Source organism: Gymnoscopelus braueri (genome assembly GCF_963280865.1).
Source record: "Gymnoscopelus braueri genome assembly, chromosome: 7".
NCBI lineage: Eukaryota > Metazoa > Chordata > Actinopteri > Myctophiformes > Myctophidae > Gymnoscopelus > Gymnoscopelus braueri.
The window spans coordinates 38,322,674-38,339,779 of NC_137608.1; the positions used below are offsets into that span (position 1 = coordinate 38,322,674).

The following is a 17,106-nucleotide window of genomic DNA, read 5'->3' on the forward strand; positions in this document are numbered from 1 at the left end:
ATGTAACCCACGTAGGGAATAGGAAGGCCATTAGCTGCGCTCAACTGCAACCAGTGGCAAGACCGAAGACGATCCCGCCCCCAGGGTTCGAAATGCTGCCGGAAGAAGGACTCAGTCATTGTAGACACCATGGACCCAGTGTCGATCAAGCAAGGGACACTTACGCCACCCATGCAAACATCCAAATGTGGGCAAGATGACATCAGACTTGATATCATACCTGCATCAGTAAGAACTCCCGAGCCGGTGGGGTCCCCACCCGAACTGTGGCTCTGCAGCTCGGTGGGTGTCAGTTTTCCGTCGGTGCACGAGGGTGCGACGGCCTGCCCCCACCTGAAGGTGGAAAGGCAGTAGGGGGGGGTGGAGGATAGGGGGGATACCATTGGGCCTCGCATTCCCTGGCGAAGTGGCCGGGCTGCTGACACTTCCTACAGAATACCGGGCCACCACGAGGTGGTCGACTAGGCGGTTGAGTGCTGTGTAGGAGTGACACTGTCTGTGTGAGTTGGTTTAACTGCTCCTGTTGTCTTTTAAGCATCTCCTTCAACTCTGTAAACTCTGAGCGCTGAGGCGAGTTACTGCCTGCTGGGCGCGCCCCACCATGAACAGCGTACTGAGTGCCATGTGCCGAAGGAACGGAATAGCTACGACCCCTCGCACCCCCTGGCATGCCCTCCCTTTCCCACCGAATCGCTTCCTCTCGAACTGCCAACAAGGTACTGGTTGGACTACGACGTACCAATTGTTTTAGTTCCCGTCTAAGGGAGCTGTCCAAGACATGTTCAGTGAACTGATCTCGTAACAGGGCTTCGCTATTAAACATGCCAGCCGGTGCACGCTGTCTGACTCTCTCCATTAGGCTCATAAGAGCGAGAGAGAATTCCTGCAGTGTCTCTCCGTCTTGCTGTTTCCTGCAGAAGAATGCCTCCTGTAAAGCTACGTAGGACTGTGAACACCCATATAGATCTTTTAGAATGCCAATGATTTGATTGGGATCCTCCCTCTCCGCAACAGGCCGATATTTTATCTCCTCTCGTGCCTCACCCTCTAGGTGATCAAATAAGAAAAAAGCTTGGTCTAGGGCCGAAAGATAGCGAGCACGCATACAAGCCTGTGCTTCTTCCACCCATTCATTTATACTTACACCTGACTTGCCCCCGAAATATGGGCACTTTCTATCTCGCGGCACAAAGACCAACCTTTCTGGTGCAAGAGCACCAGCACCACCCAACGGGGGTGCCGGAGGAGGTGGGGCTGACACGTCAGAGGGAACTATACTAGTACCTGGCTGTGTATCTCTCTGCTCCTGTCTTAATGAACAATTATCTGCCCTTAGCTGAGCCACTAGCTCCCTGAGCTCCTGCAGCTCCGCCTCCATAGCGGTGACAGATAACTTCCACACTTACAACCAAATTGAGAACACAACACAGGTCCTGAAGTGGAAACCAGGGAGCCCGTTTAGGCGACCAATGGGTCCTCTCACGTCCACTGATACCCCCTGCTGCTCTGCTTTGCTTTAAACAAAAGAAACACAAGTTAACAACAAAAACCAAACAAATTAACAACAGAACAGAAAAATACAAAAATAAAGCTAAACACGTCTCTGCCTTTGATCTGTACGTCCTGCCGACCCACGCCAATTTGTAGCAGGGCGGTATGGATAATTATATAATATAGCCAACTACGCCACCTGGGGAGTTGCACCCCAGGAAATATTTATAATATAAACCAAACACCTGAACATCTATTACTCCTCACACAAGTTCGTGGTACATAAATGATAAAAGGCAGAAACAGTGTTTTAGATCAATGTACAAAAAGCTTTATTTGTAAATATGGTACAGAGTAAACTCATCAATAATAAAATAGCAGAAACGTTTAATATGCTAAAATCCAGTGGGGCAATGCACATAATAATAAAACCTATAGGACCAGTGCTGGGGGATAAGGGGGAGGCAGAGCAGGCCGGCTGACCCAGAGGAAGGGCTCCCCGATATGGCACAGCAAAACAACTTCAAACTATAAACACAGCAAAGCAAAAGGGGGAAGGAGGATTACCACAACCCACTGGGCAGCCGCCACCTGCTCCCTCACGCTAAAGGGTCCCCAGCCACAGGCCTGCAAGATAGGAGATCAAGCTTTAAGTGGTGCCAAGAACATAAGACTTAATCAATTAGTATCAGAATATATATATCTATCTATTACAATTGGTAGTATATATATATATATATCTATTATAGAGTATATATATATATATATATATAGATAGGTATAATTATACTAGAGTGCCGTCTGTAGGCCGTATTTGTAGGGAACAAACAAAGTAAATAACCACAAAATAAACAATAATACTAAATAAGCAAATAACCAAATAAGAAATAAACAATAAACAACAAAATAGGCAACACTAAATAACAAAACGAAAGCAATAATAAGCAAATAAACAGAATGAGCAATAACGCTAAATAATAAACAACTAAACAATAAGGCTGGCTGAGAGCCTGAGTGGGGACATTTGCGTCAGGAAATAATGCTCTAAACCCATATGAGGGTGTACGCTCAGCTGAGCCAGTTGGTCCACGCCGTTTAGGAACGGGGAGAGGAGAACCTCAGCGAGGAGGGTCAATAGGAAGGGTTTGTTATACAGACGTGGGTGAATCAAAAGCAGCAGAGCAGCAGGTGGTATCACAGTGCCTGAAACGATAAGTGGCCGTGTCACTCTACCAATTTATAATACTAATGTTCACTAAGACAGGAGCAGAGAAACACACAGTGACGTACCGCTATGCAGCAAAGGCGGAAGCCCTGATGGCCCGCTTGCAGCGGCGGACACCGGTAGGAATAACTGTAGTAATATAAAGGCCATGATTATTATAGTGCCGATATGACATAGAATTAATTGGTTATAATGTGGAGAGGAAGGACCACCAACGTACCCGTTGTGCAGCGTGAAGCCAACACCGGACTGGGCGTAAAACGCCGACGAGGTGGATAAACACACCGAGGCTACAAATGACACAAACGGTCATGGTCAAGTTCACGACCATGCGCCACACAGTACAAGACAGTTGCATAAACAGCAAGACGGAGAGACATACCTGCGCTGGTGCGCGATGCAGTAACCGACAGGAGAGCCCAACAGGCCAGCCTGAACATGTAGTGGACCGGTGTGGAGACAGACAGACAGCTAACTGAGTTTGAGGGTGCGTTGCCTTAATACTGTTGTCAATCAGCCCACTGATGAGTGGGCGGAGGATGGCAGCGTGGGAACCCACGCCCATACTGCTACACCAGCATGCATGGGAAAGTAAGCAGGGAGGAAAGATGCAAGAAGGTGCAAGAGCGACAAGCCCTGTTGATTTTACACTAATGGGAACATAATTCTGGTCCCTCTCAATTCTGCAATTCTAGCATTTGAGTCTCCAATGGCGTTTCTGGCCATCCTGGCACCCTAGGCGAGGTCACCAAATGTTACTCAAACGGTAACCAAATTGACCATCAAAAGAATTCTAATCCCCAATGAATTGGACTTCTGTACACAGTACACACCATGCATCAAATCAGGGTTTAGGCGGGTCTTTATACTTTGCCAACACCTATTCAATCTAAGATTTACATCACCCTATGTCCACAGTTAGACGAGCCCCAGGTTCCCAAAGACAAGTTTAGCACATAGTTTATGAGAAAACTAATAAACACAACCAAACTAAAAGGGGCACCCTGCCTAGAGGAGAGGACCAAGAGCCTAGCCTGGTAAAGCCCCTCCCTCCGGAAAATCTCATTTCCATTTGATTTCAGGAAGGAGTCTGGCCTGAAGGCTTGTCTGGGCGTTTCTAGCCCGTTCACCAAATGGACGAGCCTATCAGCGTCGTCGCTCATCGTTCTGTGATTGACAGCGAAAGTTGGCCAATCAGGTGGCGAGTTCGAGTGAGCCCGAATGGAGCCGAGTGCAGCCTGAGTGCAGCCAACAAAAAAAAAAACGGCAGCCATTGTTGTTTGTGCGTTGTCTTTACTTCTTACTTTCGGTTTTAAAACGCTCTCAAACTTATTTTTTGAGGCAAATGAGATTTCCGGAGGGAGGGTTTACCAGGCTACTGGTAAACCCTCCCTCCGGAAATCTCATTTGTCATTTATTTCAGGAGTGAGTCTGGCATGATCGCCCATTCTGCAATTTTGGCTGTGGGCTGGAGTTGGGCGGGAGTAATACCGTTGACTGACAACCCCTTCAGCCAATCAGCAGTGTTCCCCTTCAGCCAATCATTTTTACCACCTCCAGACTATTGTGACGCAACGGGACTTTTGAGACGGCCATGCCCAAAATAGGTTGCCTTATTCGGATACATGCGTGTCACTGCCCGCCCCTGCCGGTTCTCTGAATTTTTATTTAGGGTCTGTCATGATTAATTGACCACATATATGAAGTTAAACAACTAAATTCTATCCAAACGATATCTTAAAAGTAAATTCCGTGCCTCAAAAAATAAGTTTGAGAGCATTTTAAAACCGAAAGTAAGAAGTAAAGACAACGCAGGCTGCACTCGGCTCCATTCGGGCTCACTCGAACTCGCCACCTGATTGGCCAACTTTCGCTGTCAATCACAGAACGATGAGCGACGACGCTGATAGGCTCGTCCATTTGGTGAACGGGCTAGAAACGCCCAGACAAGCCTTCAGGCCAGACTCCTTCCTGAAATCAAATGGAAATTAGATTTTCCGGCGGGCGGGGCTTTACCAGGCTAACCAAGAGCCACCACCTTGGCCAAATGGCCCTTAAAAGGCCTCCACCCAGCTGCAGACCATGGCATGAACTCATCTTTACCTGTCTTGGGAAACAGAGCATAATTAAAAAGAGCAGGGAAAGAGCCATGTCAGGTAAACAGGCCAGTAGACAGGGCCCAGGGCCATCACAGTCCTCCATTATTCACTTTTATAGAGAGCAAACAATCTCACAGCTGTTGCATTGCGTTTAACCTCAAGGCAAATGGAACCACATTTTCTGCTGAATTGACCCAATGGCTCTCCAGCCTCAATAATATTAGCCATAATACAAAATAAGACTGGATCTTGGCTTGTCTTTACAAGTTTACAGGATGATTTTGCCACATACATATTAGATTAATTTCATGCCTGCAAGCACTTTTCCAAACAGGTGTCAAGTTTTTCAGTAAGAGCATATCACATATTAGAATGAAATTCCTCATTAATGTGTTTAACCCTGATGCTGAGACAAGGTTACCAAATGTGCCCGCTGTATTTGTTTCGGTTAACAGAATGAAAGAAAAATGTACTTGAATAAAAAGTTGTAAGAGTCAGTGAATTTGATAAATGCATGCCAAACAAAAGTGAATATACCACATCTTACCATTTCATAACAAAACGTGGATCAGCACATCATGCATTTGATGCAGTCATTCCGTTTCAAAGCACATATTTTATAGATGAGTTTTGTGTTACCAGTTATTTTGGTTTCCTTTACAAAGAGGCTGCTGGAGCTATATGAAGTAATTCATAAGGATATTTATAAAATTATGTGACAGGAACATGAAAGACATGATGCTATTCATAACATGTGCTCATAATCTTTCTTCTTCTTTGATTCATTATTAAAGTCTTCTGATGAGGGGAGATGATTGATGTATTGTGTCCAATTGAAAAAGTGTGTGCTTAACCCATTTAGACCTGAGGCCGATTCTAAAAACGCCTTCTAAATCCTGACCTAAGTTTTCTGAAAAACTTCAATGCCCGCGTAGCGGGCAGAACTTCTAGTACTGTACATAGCAACAGGAACCCCAAATGGGGTTCCCGTCCTGAAAGGTATAGTTACAAAAAGGGGTTCCCGCCCAAAATGGGTTAAAATGCTGTAAACTTCCATTCCGATGTGATCACAGATAGATTTAAAGTTAGATACATTATCAGTTTGACTATTTATAACAACACAGAAGGGACACATGTGCATTTGCTTGCACATGAGAAAAGAACAAAAAACTACTTCTAGACTGAGCAATTTAAATTCAAAGGGGCTTTGCATGGGAAACATGCAGTGTCAAACAAAACAATCAAAAATAAGAAATGTATGTATTAAATTAGAATAAATAAATGTGTAAACAGTGCAACTTTGTAGTCTAATATATTTTGCAATGAAACTTAAAAACTAGATTAAATACAAACAAAAAATGTTACTTTTGCTGTTAAGAAATAATACTTGTATACACGTAAGGATACATGTAAGTTGATGTAAAACGTAACAAAATAGCGATCAATAGTGTGCAGGTAGTGTAGTGCAGGAATATTAGTAGGCCTGGCAGAGACAATAACCATTAATCCATCTCTGTGATGTCCACATGCCATGGTCGTTCAAGAAGCATAATAGGCTGAATTACTTCACTTTTCACCAAAAGGACATTTACCAAGCAGGCACAATACAGGAACATGTGACAAACGTTTTAACCACTTAAACCCTATACTTAATTGACCAGTGTCCCCCGAGGGATCTACTACCCCTTCCTATTTCCGCAGAAAATAGTTGATTTACAATTGTGGCGTGTTGTGAGCTTGCAGATCTGCTACTTTTTCTAAATGTTCATCCTGTAATAGCGATGCTAGGGTTCAAGAAGTTAAATCTATAATGAAATAAGCATTACGTTTTTAAAAAATTATAAGGACTCCTTATTTGAACAGAGTTTGTTCACAAGGGATGAATGAGTTTGCTGATTTACATGATTCGTGACAGGGTTATGCTTCCACATCAGTTGAACCTTCACTAGGAGACAAAAGCACAGCCTAGGCCCACAGTCTGTTTTAAGTTGAGGTGGGGCATTTCTTATCACTCCTTTCTTCCTTTCAATGTAAGGAAATGTGCCGGACATTGTTAAAGCCAGGGCTACCTTATGCAAAAGCAAACTGAAGGGACACAAACCCACACATCAGCATGGAACAAACAGCGAGTCATGCAATGCTGAGATGGAACAATATATGACCCAGGCATGCTTTGCATGATAATTTCCCTAGCAGCTTCTTCACAGCCAAAAGTGGAGTTTTATTGTCCTTCCCTCACTGTTTGCATTCCATTGTTAGAGGGCAAGTACAAATATCCTTCTTTATTCAGAAAAACTCAGACAGAACTTCCACTACATTGACTGAACCCCAGTCCTTATCCATCCATCAGCATTGGCTACACAAGGCCTCCCAGCTCCAATCACTACCCCCACCCTAGTCTTTGACATAACGCTGTTGTGGCTTTCCGGGCCTGGGTTTCTATTCAAAATATTTTCTGGTGAAAAAGAAGGGGGGGAGGGCGTACGACCCATTCTGAGTCTGAAGGGTCTCAACAAATACCTGGCGGTTTTCAAATTTCGGATGTTGACGACCTCGTCGCTGCTACGGACGGTGCGTCAAGGGGATTGGTGGACCAGTATCGACCTCAAGGATGCTTATTTCCACATTCCAATTTATCCACCGCACAGGAAGTTCCTGTGCTTTGGCTTCGAGTTGCGGGTGTACGAGTACACGGTCCTTCCCTTCGGAATGTCGCTGAGTCCCCGGGTGTTCGTGAAGTGCACCCAGGCGGCCATAGCTCCACTAAGGCGGCAGGGAATCCGTCTGTCGACTTACATAGACGTGGCCGTTTCCCACCTGACGTCGCTGGATTTCACCATCAACGTCCTAAAGAACATCTTGGTCCCGTCTCAGCGGACCACATTCATAGGGATCTCGCTGGACTCGACCACGCTCACGCGTCTGTCCCGGGACAGGATAGACAGCTTCTTGGCCTGTGTGAGGTCTTTTCGTGTGGGGCGACAAGTCACATGCAGGCTATGCATGCAGGCGGCGGGTCTCATGGCTTCGGCCATACACCTGGTTCGCTTGGGCAGGCTCCACATGAGACCTTTCCAGAGGTGGATGCAGTTTCTCGGAGTCCCACATATAGCACAATAAAATGAGCAAATAGCTAATGGCTGTATTCTATTCTAACATCACACAGATTGAGTGTAATGGTGAATTTTTTATTAGAATTATGAAATATACTGATATAAACTGTTTAAGAAGAGCTACCAGTCACACTTTTGAAATTTGAAATTTAAACATATTCTCATTTGAGATGTTTTTCTACGGGAAAGGATTTTCCCAAGAAACAGTTTGGACAGTTTTAAAATCCAACAGACGAAAAAGCCTTCTAACACCAATATCAAATCCTCCACACCAGAGTGGCACTTCTATTTTGGAGGGGAATAACATCCAGTCCTGTTCTACAGGCAGGAAGTTTAATTGATTTCCAAATAAATCTCACTAAACAGAGCTATAATCCAAATTCCTCATCTTGTGGAGTCCTCCCTAAATCCTCACATTACAGGCATGAGATCACATGCGATCTTCAGAGACATTTTGCATGAAACATCCTCCAGATCACTCACTCGAGCATATGCATTAACAATAGACTGCATAAGTAACATGGGCGTTTAAACAAAAAGCCAAGAGTTGAAAGGAGGTCCTTTTTTCTAATTTTCTTTTAAAGAAAACTGCTAATTTTCGCCTATACACAGGACAGTTTTTGAGCGTTTTCCACATAAAGGGGCATGCAGCTCTCAAATTCAAACCAGCCCATGAAAATATATCAAAAAAGAATGGGGCCTTTTAACATTCCTCCACTTTTCCCCGATGACACATAGGGTTTTCATTAGCTTGCTGACTGCTGGCAAATCCAAGACATCAACTTTGATTATCCTTCATGGAATCTGGCAGTGGAACAATCAATGCCTGCCATGACTGGGTATAACAGTCTGTGTGCCATTTGAAAAGGATTAACTAATTCAAATAACACATACTTTGTTATAATGCCACCATAGAAATGAATAGCAATATCACCGTGCCAGTATCCTCACATTGATCAATGAGGAAAAAGGCAGGGCAAATTCAAATCACTGACATGAGGGATTCAAGTTGGGTGACTCAACTGACAGTCCCCTGTTGCTGTGTGGATACTTGTCACGGCGGGTAAACAGCTCTTTTGGCCTGGTTTTCTAATCTGACATCCACCTCCCACCCCATCTCCTTGTGCTGTGTGGCGTCAGCTGCAATGAGCTCCAGATGTGGGCTGGCACCCCTCCAGTCACGGCACTGGATGTGGTTAGAAGGCTGCAATGGAAACACCACCCACCAGCCAACCCAATGAAAGTTCCTCAGACTTCAGTGTGGTTTCTGTCGCGACTCCATATTTACAGTGATTCTGCAGAGACACAGAAGCAGTGCACCATGGCTTGATATAACTGAGTAGGGAAGACATTAAATATATTTCTCTGCAAGTATGCATGCACACTGTATATGATAATGTTTGATGCTCATTAAATCTGCTTAGAAAACATACTTCCACAAACCACTTTTTCCCATCGATGTTGGCATCTGCGTTTAAATGCTCGACACAAATCATCCATCATATAAATTATATATATATATATAGTCTCTCATAACGTCATTAATGATCTGATGGATCATTAATGAAGTTAATGAGGCTTCCACAATACCAGACCTTTACATATCAGATTCCTGGATTTATGTCACTGCCCTTCCTAAATGGCAGAGCCAGTTGAGAAACAGTGACTGTGTTTTGCCTAAAACAGTAGGTACTAACAGCTGGCACTTCTCTCACTGGCCATTTGTAAAGTTGTCACTTTAGCAGGTATGTTCAGTAAATTGGCTAGTCATTTAGAGTATGTCAGCCTCTGCTGTTCAATAAAAATAATACAGACTGAGAATGTCTTACCTTGACCCCACCAATGTTTAGGCTAAGATTATCGCACAAGACTTTGGACAAAAATTACATATTTTAAAATGAAAATGTTCAGAAAATGGCATTCTTGTTGAGTGGAAGGGTTGTGGGACAAAGTATAAATTATACTGAAAGTAAAGTGTTCTTTTAAACAAAGTTTTCCTAGCCATATAACTTTTTTAAACAGAAAATAAACAGATTTAATTAAATTGATATAACTACATTTTGTGTCTACTTTACGCTGTATTACTTAACAATGACAAGGTTCCTGAGTGCCCAGTGCCCACTCCAGTGCTGTATGTAGGCTAATTTTGTTTTGCACTTAGGACTTGCCTTACCATGATGCATTACAATCTAGACAGTTATGTTAAACCTTTGCCTCATTTTAACAACCACTCACTTTAGTGTTCCAACAGTGTGATGGGAGGCTTGAATGAGGTCAATCCAAGGAGCTTCAGAACATCAGCATAGAGTATTACCATAACTCTCTGTGAAGACTGCAGACAGAGGTGGTGATTATAAAAAGCAGTTGTTGATACAACAGCTCCCCCTATTGTTTGACATAGTACATTGCTTGACGTTTGGGTGCATTCAAGGTGGTGATATTGTGGTTACACACAACTTGCTCTCAACTGCTCCAGAGAGAATACTGAACAATTGTCAATATCCATTCATGCCAGTTTGGACAAATGGAAGAGGGGAGGGCAAACAATGTGCACTGCACAATGAAAGTATCTGAAGAACAAATGAAATCATTCTGGGAGGCTGCCATCTGGGTCATTGTGTCACACACCTTGTAAGGTTAAAGGTATCATGACATTCATTTTCACTTTTTTTATTTTCAATGTTTTATTTGGGGTTTTATGACCTCAATTACACCCAAAAAACCTGAACTTAGAACATTCAGTGGATTTTCTGTGGTCTGGGGTTTTCTGAATAACTAGGCTGAAAAGTAATCTGAGCTTGGCCCTTCGACAGTGAGGTCACAGTCGATTAATCCCGCCCACTCTCCTCCTCGCCCCTCCCCTCCCCTATCCTTTCCTTTGGGGGGGGGGCGGAGCAGAGGCGATGATTGACAGGCAAAATCCCTCACCAGCGACACCCGCAGGCAAAGATTTCTTTTTTCATTGCAGTTGAAAAGGCTTTAGAAATGTGAGAGAAAAACACCTGCCATGGATCACTGGAATTGAATTTTCACTTAAAACTTTTTGTACACTTTTGAAGGACCAGGACAAAGACTTTGAATGTGGTGTAAAAGTGAATGTCATTAAACCTTTAAGAACAATAGAGTTAATACACACAGCAACAGAACCCCCAGTTTTACTGAAGACTATTTCTGATTATTTTGTTGCCATTACACAATGTAAATTAGGTTCATGTGAACTGCTCCAAAACAATGTGGTAAAGACAGAGTTAACCAAGCAAAACATCGCAAGTTGTCTGTGCCTTCAGACATTCTACTCAACAGGTAGCTAACCACCAGTGTCCACACAACACCCTTGTGAACTTGAAAAATGTAAGCACCCCCTCCCTCATGAAAGTATATTCATTCAGCTCATTGTGCTACCATGGACGCATTTCTAAACTGAACTGATCCATACCTTTAAAAGATGGCAGGAATGTGGACATGATGTTTTCAGGATTATCTCTTTGGCTTATGGTTTGTATGAAAAATCCTATTCCACACCACAGCACAGATGACACTCTGATGTGATGAATGACCAAATGCAGGACCACGACTTATCCCCTTCAGTTTGGAGTTCATGAACTTCATGAAAGTTCATGAAGTTTATTGCTCACTGGTAGGGTACATCTTGGTGGCGTTTCCCATGAGTACAGTCTCAGTTCAGCACAGATGTACACAAACAGATGTAAATCATCCCTATGTCACTCTGATGGTTTTAGCAGGTCCTGCAGATGACCCTCTTTGACTAGCTGGTAAGGAAGCTGGTCCTTCTTGTTCACCTGAATGTGGAGGGAGGGACAGTGCTGGAGCAGCAGCTTGCATACCTCCTCTTGACCGCGTTCTGCAGCCTGCTCACCCATTTAAGAAAACAACACACATAACGGTAGAAGTTAAATACAAGAACTTCTCTCTCTCTCTTTAGTTTTTGGTTGTATTTTTTTGCACTGGTGTAGTATTGTAGCTTAAGAATGGAGTTAACACACAGTGAGTATTGAGATTGCAGGTCAGGCTGGAGAAATCAACTGAAATATAAAGAATGATGCAGCATATTCTAGCTCTGACACGTTTATTTAATACAAAATAAATGCAGCAAGTTGCCGAAACAGAGCTAGAGTGTGTGGCAGCATTCTTTCTATTTCAGTAGCGTTGTAGCCTACCTTGTGTAAAGGGGATGCTCCGTCATCATCACATAGCCGGGGATCTGCTCTATGGTCTAACAGGAGCCTAACCACTTCCACATGTCCACAGTATGCAGCTCGATGGAGCGGTGTTGCACCACCTGGCGTCTGGGGCGATGCACAAGCTCCGCTCTCGAGAAGGAACTTGCATACAGTAAGCTGGCCACTGCGACTCGCATAGTGCTAAAATTAAACATGCAAGGAAATATCATAGAAATAGTACATCTAGTAACACTGGTAATAATCAAACCTATTTCTGTCACCCTTACCAGGGCAGTGTATTTGGACGCGTCTCTCAAGTTAGGGTCTGTGCCCTTCTGGACCAGGTTCCTGACTCTCTCCAGGTCTCCATCCATTGCTGCAGCCCAGATACCTGCAGATATGACAACTTTTAAATGACAACAAATGTAGACTACTACAACATTTGTTGTAGTAGCCTCCCCATCCTGAAATCGAGGGGGAGGATGGCCCGATAGCTACATGACCTTCCCGTTCCCGACGGACCAGTCACCTTGGATGAGTACCGGAGGCCGGAGGGCCATGGCTATCATGTGTGGCAAGAGCTGTGGGGAGGATGGACTGACACCCGTGGTTCTAAAGTACATGCCCGTAGATGAGGAAGTGGTGGAATTGATCAACCAAGCATACATGGCGAGCTCCATTTGAAGGTTTTGGCAGAAACCGGGTATTTAGTCCTTTCTACAAGATGGACCACAATCTCTGGACGCAATGGGACCAGTGGTGTAAAGTAACTAAGTACATGTACTCAAGTACTGTACTTAAGTACAATTTTGAGGTATTTTTTACTTTACTGGAGTATTTCCATTTTCTGTACTTTTACTCCACTAGATCTCAGCGACAAATATTGTACATTTTACTTCACTACAATTATTTGAAAACTTTAGTTACTTTGTAGATTTAGATTATTACATAACATACATTAACCACTTCAGCCCTATATACATTTTGACCATTTGAAAATAGCCCAGCTACAAGCCACGCATTGTGACCTTGTGAATTTTGAATTCTGGAATTTTACAGAGTATATCTACATTTCTGAGTATTTATACTTTTACTATTAAGTTAAACATTTGAGTACTTTTTCCACCACTGGATGGGACAGAATTCACAGCAGCAATAAACAGCTGCAAAATTCCTTCAACGAGTTTATACAGTATGTGGGCCGGGCGGGTACCCAAAGGGTAGGAAGTTTGCCCAGTTCTCCTGCACTCCAAAAGAAAAGCCCTCCACGAAATTGTAAATAGTGTTAAATGACTGAAACATGTAATAGCAGCCATTCTGTGACTGTCACTCAGTAGTCATGCTTGTTAACCTCTTTCGAAGTCCATTTCATTCAGGGTCTGGTAGACACTGGGCGACGCAACTTTATTGGAGCAACAAGAACATTGTTCCGAATCAGACGCCATCAAGAGAAAGAAGTAAACGTTCGTTCTGACACAATGGGAGCTATGAAAAGGTAGTTTTTTTCAAAACTAAACAACACACTGTACGCCTAGCTTCCGGGTTTCTTCTTCTTCTTCCTCTACATATACGGTGGATGGTAAATAAATGATGCATTGGCACCACCAACTGGCGTATCCGAAAAAATGCGCCGGTTTGTTTAATAGGCGACCTTGCTCTAAATGACCCACATTGTCAAATAAACAGCGACGCGATACCTAATACTACTTTAGTAGTAGCGTATATTTGTATGTCTTCTAAATGTCATCATGACTTGAGTCCACGGGGATCTCATTTTAAATAAGCCACTGTGCTTTTATGAGCGTTGTGAATTGTACTTCCATATGTACCATGTCTTTCTAAATAAAGTATTCAATCAATCAGTCAGGCCTACCACGCTAGAATCAGATTGAAGATGCGAAATCCCTTTAAAATTAGTCGGGTGACATGACATACTTTCTTTATCCGGAATTTTAGGCTTCCCAATCAAAACCACAACCCGCAACTACCATATTTACAAGCAACTTTACAGAAAAATAAGCACAAAGTCGCTTGTAATAAACGGACATGGCAACACTGCCCTGCTTACGCACGCCCCAGGCCGTTGCATTAATCGAGTATCCCCCCCTCCGTGCGTGGTCTCTATGCACTGCATTCAGGTTCAGTGTTGCCAGATTTTGCGATAGAAATAGCCGATCTACAAGCTCACGCGTTGTGAGCTTGTAGATCTGCTATTTTCAACAAAACAAAAAAGTCTTGGGTCAACATTTTAACAACACAAATCTGTTACGGGGGTCCCTGGCACAAACTATTTTCAGATGGGTGGGGGGTCCGACAAATAGGACATTAATATGGGGCTCTCCTGACATGAAATTGTTTGTGTTAAGTGTTGCTATTTGATGGCGCCCTTACTCTGTCTATTACGGTAGCCTATTGTATTGTGTTGCACAATTTGTACAGGGCTTACGGTACGCTCAGGATGTGACGTCATCACGTTCTCAGTGAGCGCGCCAGATCATTCCGGAGGGAAGAGTGTAAAACACACTGAGCGTTTGTATGCGCTACTACTAATAAATATGCCAGCAGGCTAAAGATACTAAAAGAGTTACTTTGCTTATTCTCCATTTACGCATGGACACTGTGCACCACAGCTCGAATGCTTGACAGTTTGCGAACTACTGGTTTAAAACAACATTATAGCGGAGCAGATAAGTGCTACGATCTTTCAGTTTATGATAAAAGCGTGAAAATTGGCTTGAGCAGTCTCCATGGGTCACTTGACAAGAAAATTGTCTGAGGCATTTGGAATTTCAAGATGGCGGCCATTTTTCAAGATGGCCGACACCTTAGTGGGAAGTTAGTGATATGATGGTGTATTTGGTGATACAAGCATGAAAATTGGCATGAGCAGTCTCTGTGGGTCACTTGACAATAGGCCACCCACAGCTACTTGAAATTTCAAGATGGCGGCCATTTTTCAAGATGGCCAACACTTTTAAGGAGAAATTAAGTTATATAATGGTTTATTTGGTGATACAAGCATTAATATTGGCACGAGCAGTCTCTGTGGGTCACTTGACAATAGGCCACCCACAGCTACTTGAAATTTCTATTATCAAGATGGCCGCCCCCTGGATCCTCAAAAGATACATTTTCTCATAGAAATTTATGTTTTTTTTTCCATTAAGGACAATTATACGATTATTATTATTATGCGATTTTTTTGCTTAATTAATTCATTAAATGACCATAAAACAACATTAACAACACTCTACCCATCCCTCAGTGTGTTCCATCCTCAAATGTTTTACTTAAGTAAAAGTATCAAGGGTTAGAAAACTTTTGAAAACTTGAAATGGGACCTTCTGCATAATGAGTAGCCTACTTTTACTTTTGGTACTTTAAATACATTTTGATACCAATACTTTTCTACTTTTACTCAAGTACATTTTGAATACCTTACTTTTACTTGTAACAGAGTATTTTTACATCGCAGAATCTATACTTTTGTTTAAGTAAAAAATTTGAGTACTTTTTCCACCACTGGTATTCAGTGCATGTAGTGACTGTTAGTGCACACAGGACGAGGGAGTCCAGGGACACAGCATAGCGACCCTTCATTTCAATAAGGGCAGACGGCAGAGCCAAAACCTGCAGAACATGTTTAGCACAGCCACAGCTGAGATCACGACTTGTTTATTAGAGGCAATTAGTATGTCTGGCTGGGGCCGCTTGACAATGGGAACGGTGGGGTGGGCGGAGGCTGCGGAGCTACTGCGCCGGTAGAGGAAAAAAAAGACGATTTTTTTTTTAATATATAAAAAAATAGGGGAGCAGAGTTTTCCAGACCGGGCCATGGCCACATTGGCCTCTATGACGGTACGCCCTTGACACTGGTGATATATCACTGCTGTTAAACTCAGAGTGGGGTTTAATGTCAGCTAATTGAAAGTTAATAGTGTGCTTACAACATCTGAAGAGAACTGAGCTCCTGACCTCTGGGTAGTTGAGTATAGTAGCATTTTTCTTATTTGGCAAGCTGCTAGTAGTTGTACCCTAAGTGCTTTTCTATTAGTACTGTATTATTAGCTTGTGTGTTAGTCTGTAGTTTATAGTTGTATTGTAATTGTACTTCAAGCAGTAGGCTTGTCTGGCTGACATCTCGGAGTGGATGTCGACGCACCACCTGAAGCTCAACCTGGACAAGACCGAGCTGATGTCCGCACCGAGACATGGCCATCACCATTGATAATGCTGTGGTGACGTCAACTCGGACTGCGAAGAATCTGGGTGTGACCCTGGACGATCAACTGTCGTTCTCGGCAAACATCGCATCAGTGACACGTCCTGCAGATTCCTCCTCTACAACATCAGGAGGATTCGCCCCTTCCTCACGGAGAAGGCAGCCCAGGTGCTCATCCAGGCTCTTGTCATCTCCCGCCTGGACTACTGCAACTCCCTCCTTGCTGGTGCTCCGGCATCTGCCATCAGACCTCTGGAGCTTGTTCAGAAAGCTGCAGCTCGTCTGGTGTTCAACCGCCCCAAGTTCTCCCACACAACTATCCTTCTCCGTTCTCTACACTGGCTCCCCGTAGCGGCTCGCATCCAGTTTAAAACCCTGGTGCTAGCCTATAGGGCAGTGAAAGGAACAGCTCCTTCTTACCTCCGGGCTATGGTCGATGCCTACACCCCTGCCCGACCACTTCGGTCTGCCACCTCGGGGCGACTGATTGCCTCGTCACTCAAGGGTCCTTCTGGCCGATCCACACGGTCACGACTTTTTTCTGTTCTGTTGAACTATCGGACTAAGTGTAGGGTTAAGGCACAAACTTAGTTGTATCCCATACATCAAAGTGCTTGGTAAAAGGTGGTAAAAGGATAAACCCTCTGCCTCTGCCTATACTGCAGACATGGCAGAAGCCATCATAACAGTTGAGAAAACATGGGACAGATGTTTCATTTGTCAGCAGGTCACCAAGGAAAAACTAATTCAGCCGAGTTTATTCAACAGAGAGCAC

General features: G+C 43.6%; 1 protein-coding gene across 1 annotated transcript; it reads right to left on the reverse strand.

Annotated features, from left to right (window-relative positions):
• Positions 1–11,016: 11,016 nt before the first annotated feature.
• ankrd39 (ankyrin repeat domain 39) lies at positions 11,017–13,644 on the reverse strand. The gene is made up of 4 exons (XM_080433019.1): positions 13,461–13,644; positions 12,397–12,500; positions 12,107–12,310; positions 11,017–11,797 (listed from the first exon to the last, which is right to left on the reverse strand). Exons 1-4 carry the CDS (start codon positions 13,552–13,554, stop codon positions 11,651–11,653), a joined length of 549 nt encoding a protein of 182 aa, XP_080289145.1. The 5' UTR covers positions 13,555–13,644; the 3' UTR covers positions 11,017–11,650.
• Between the last annotated feature and the right edge of the window lie 3,462 nt (positions 13,645–17,106).

Coding starts and splice junctions, on each gene's coding strand:
- ankrd39 (XM_080433019.1), bottom strand. CDS start 13,554: ATGGCGTCTGATTCGGAACAATGTTCTTGTTGCTCCAATAAAGTTGCG. Junction 12,501..13,460: donor TGAAATGGACTTCGAAAGAG/GTTAACAAGCAT, acceptor TCATATCTGCAG/GTATCTGGGCTGCAGCAATG. Junction 11,798..12,106: donor GAGCATCCCCTTTACACAAG/GTAGGCTACAAC, acceptor ATGGGTGAGCAG/GCTGCAGAACGCGGTCAAGA.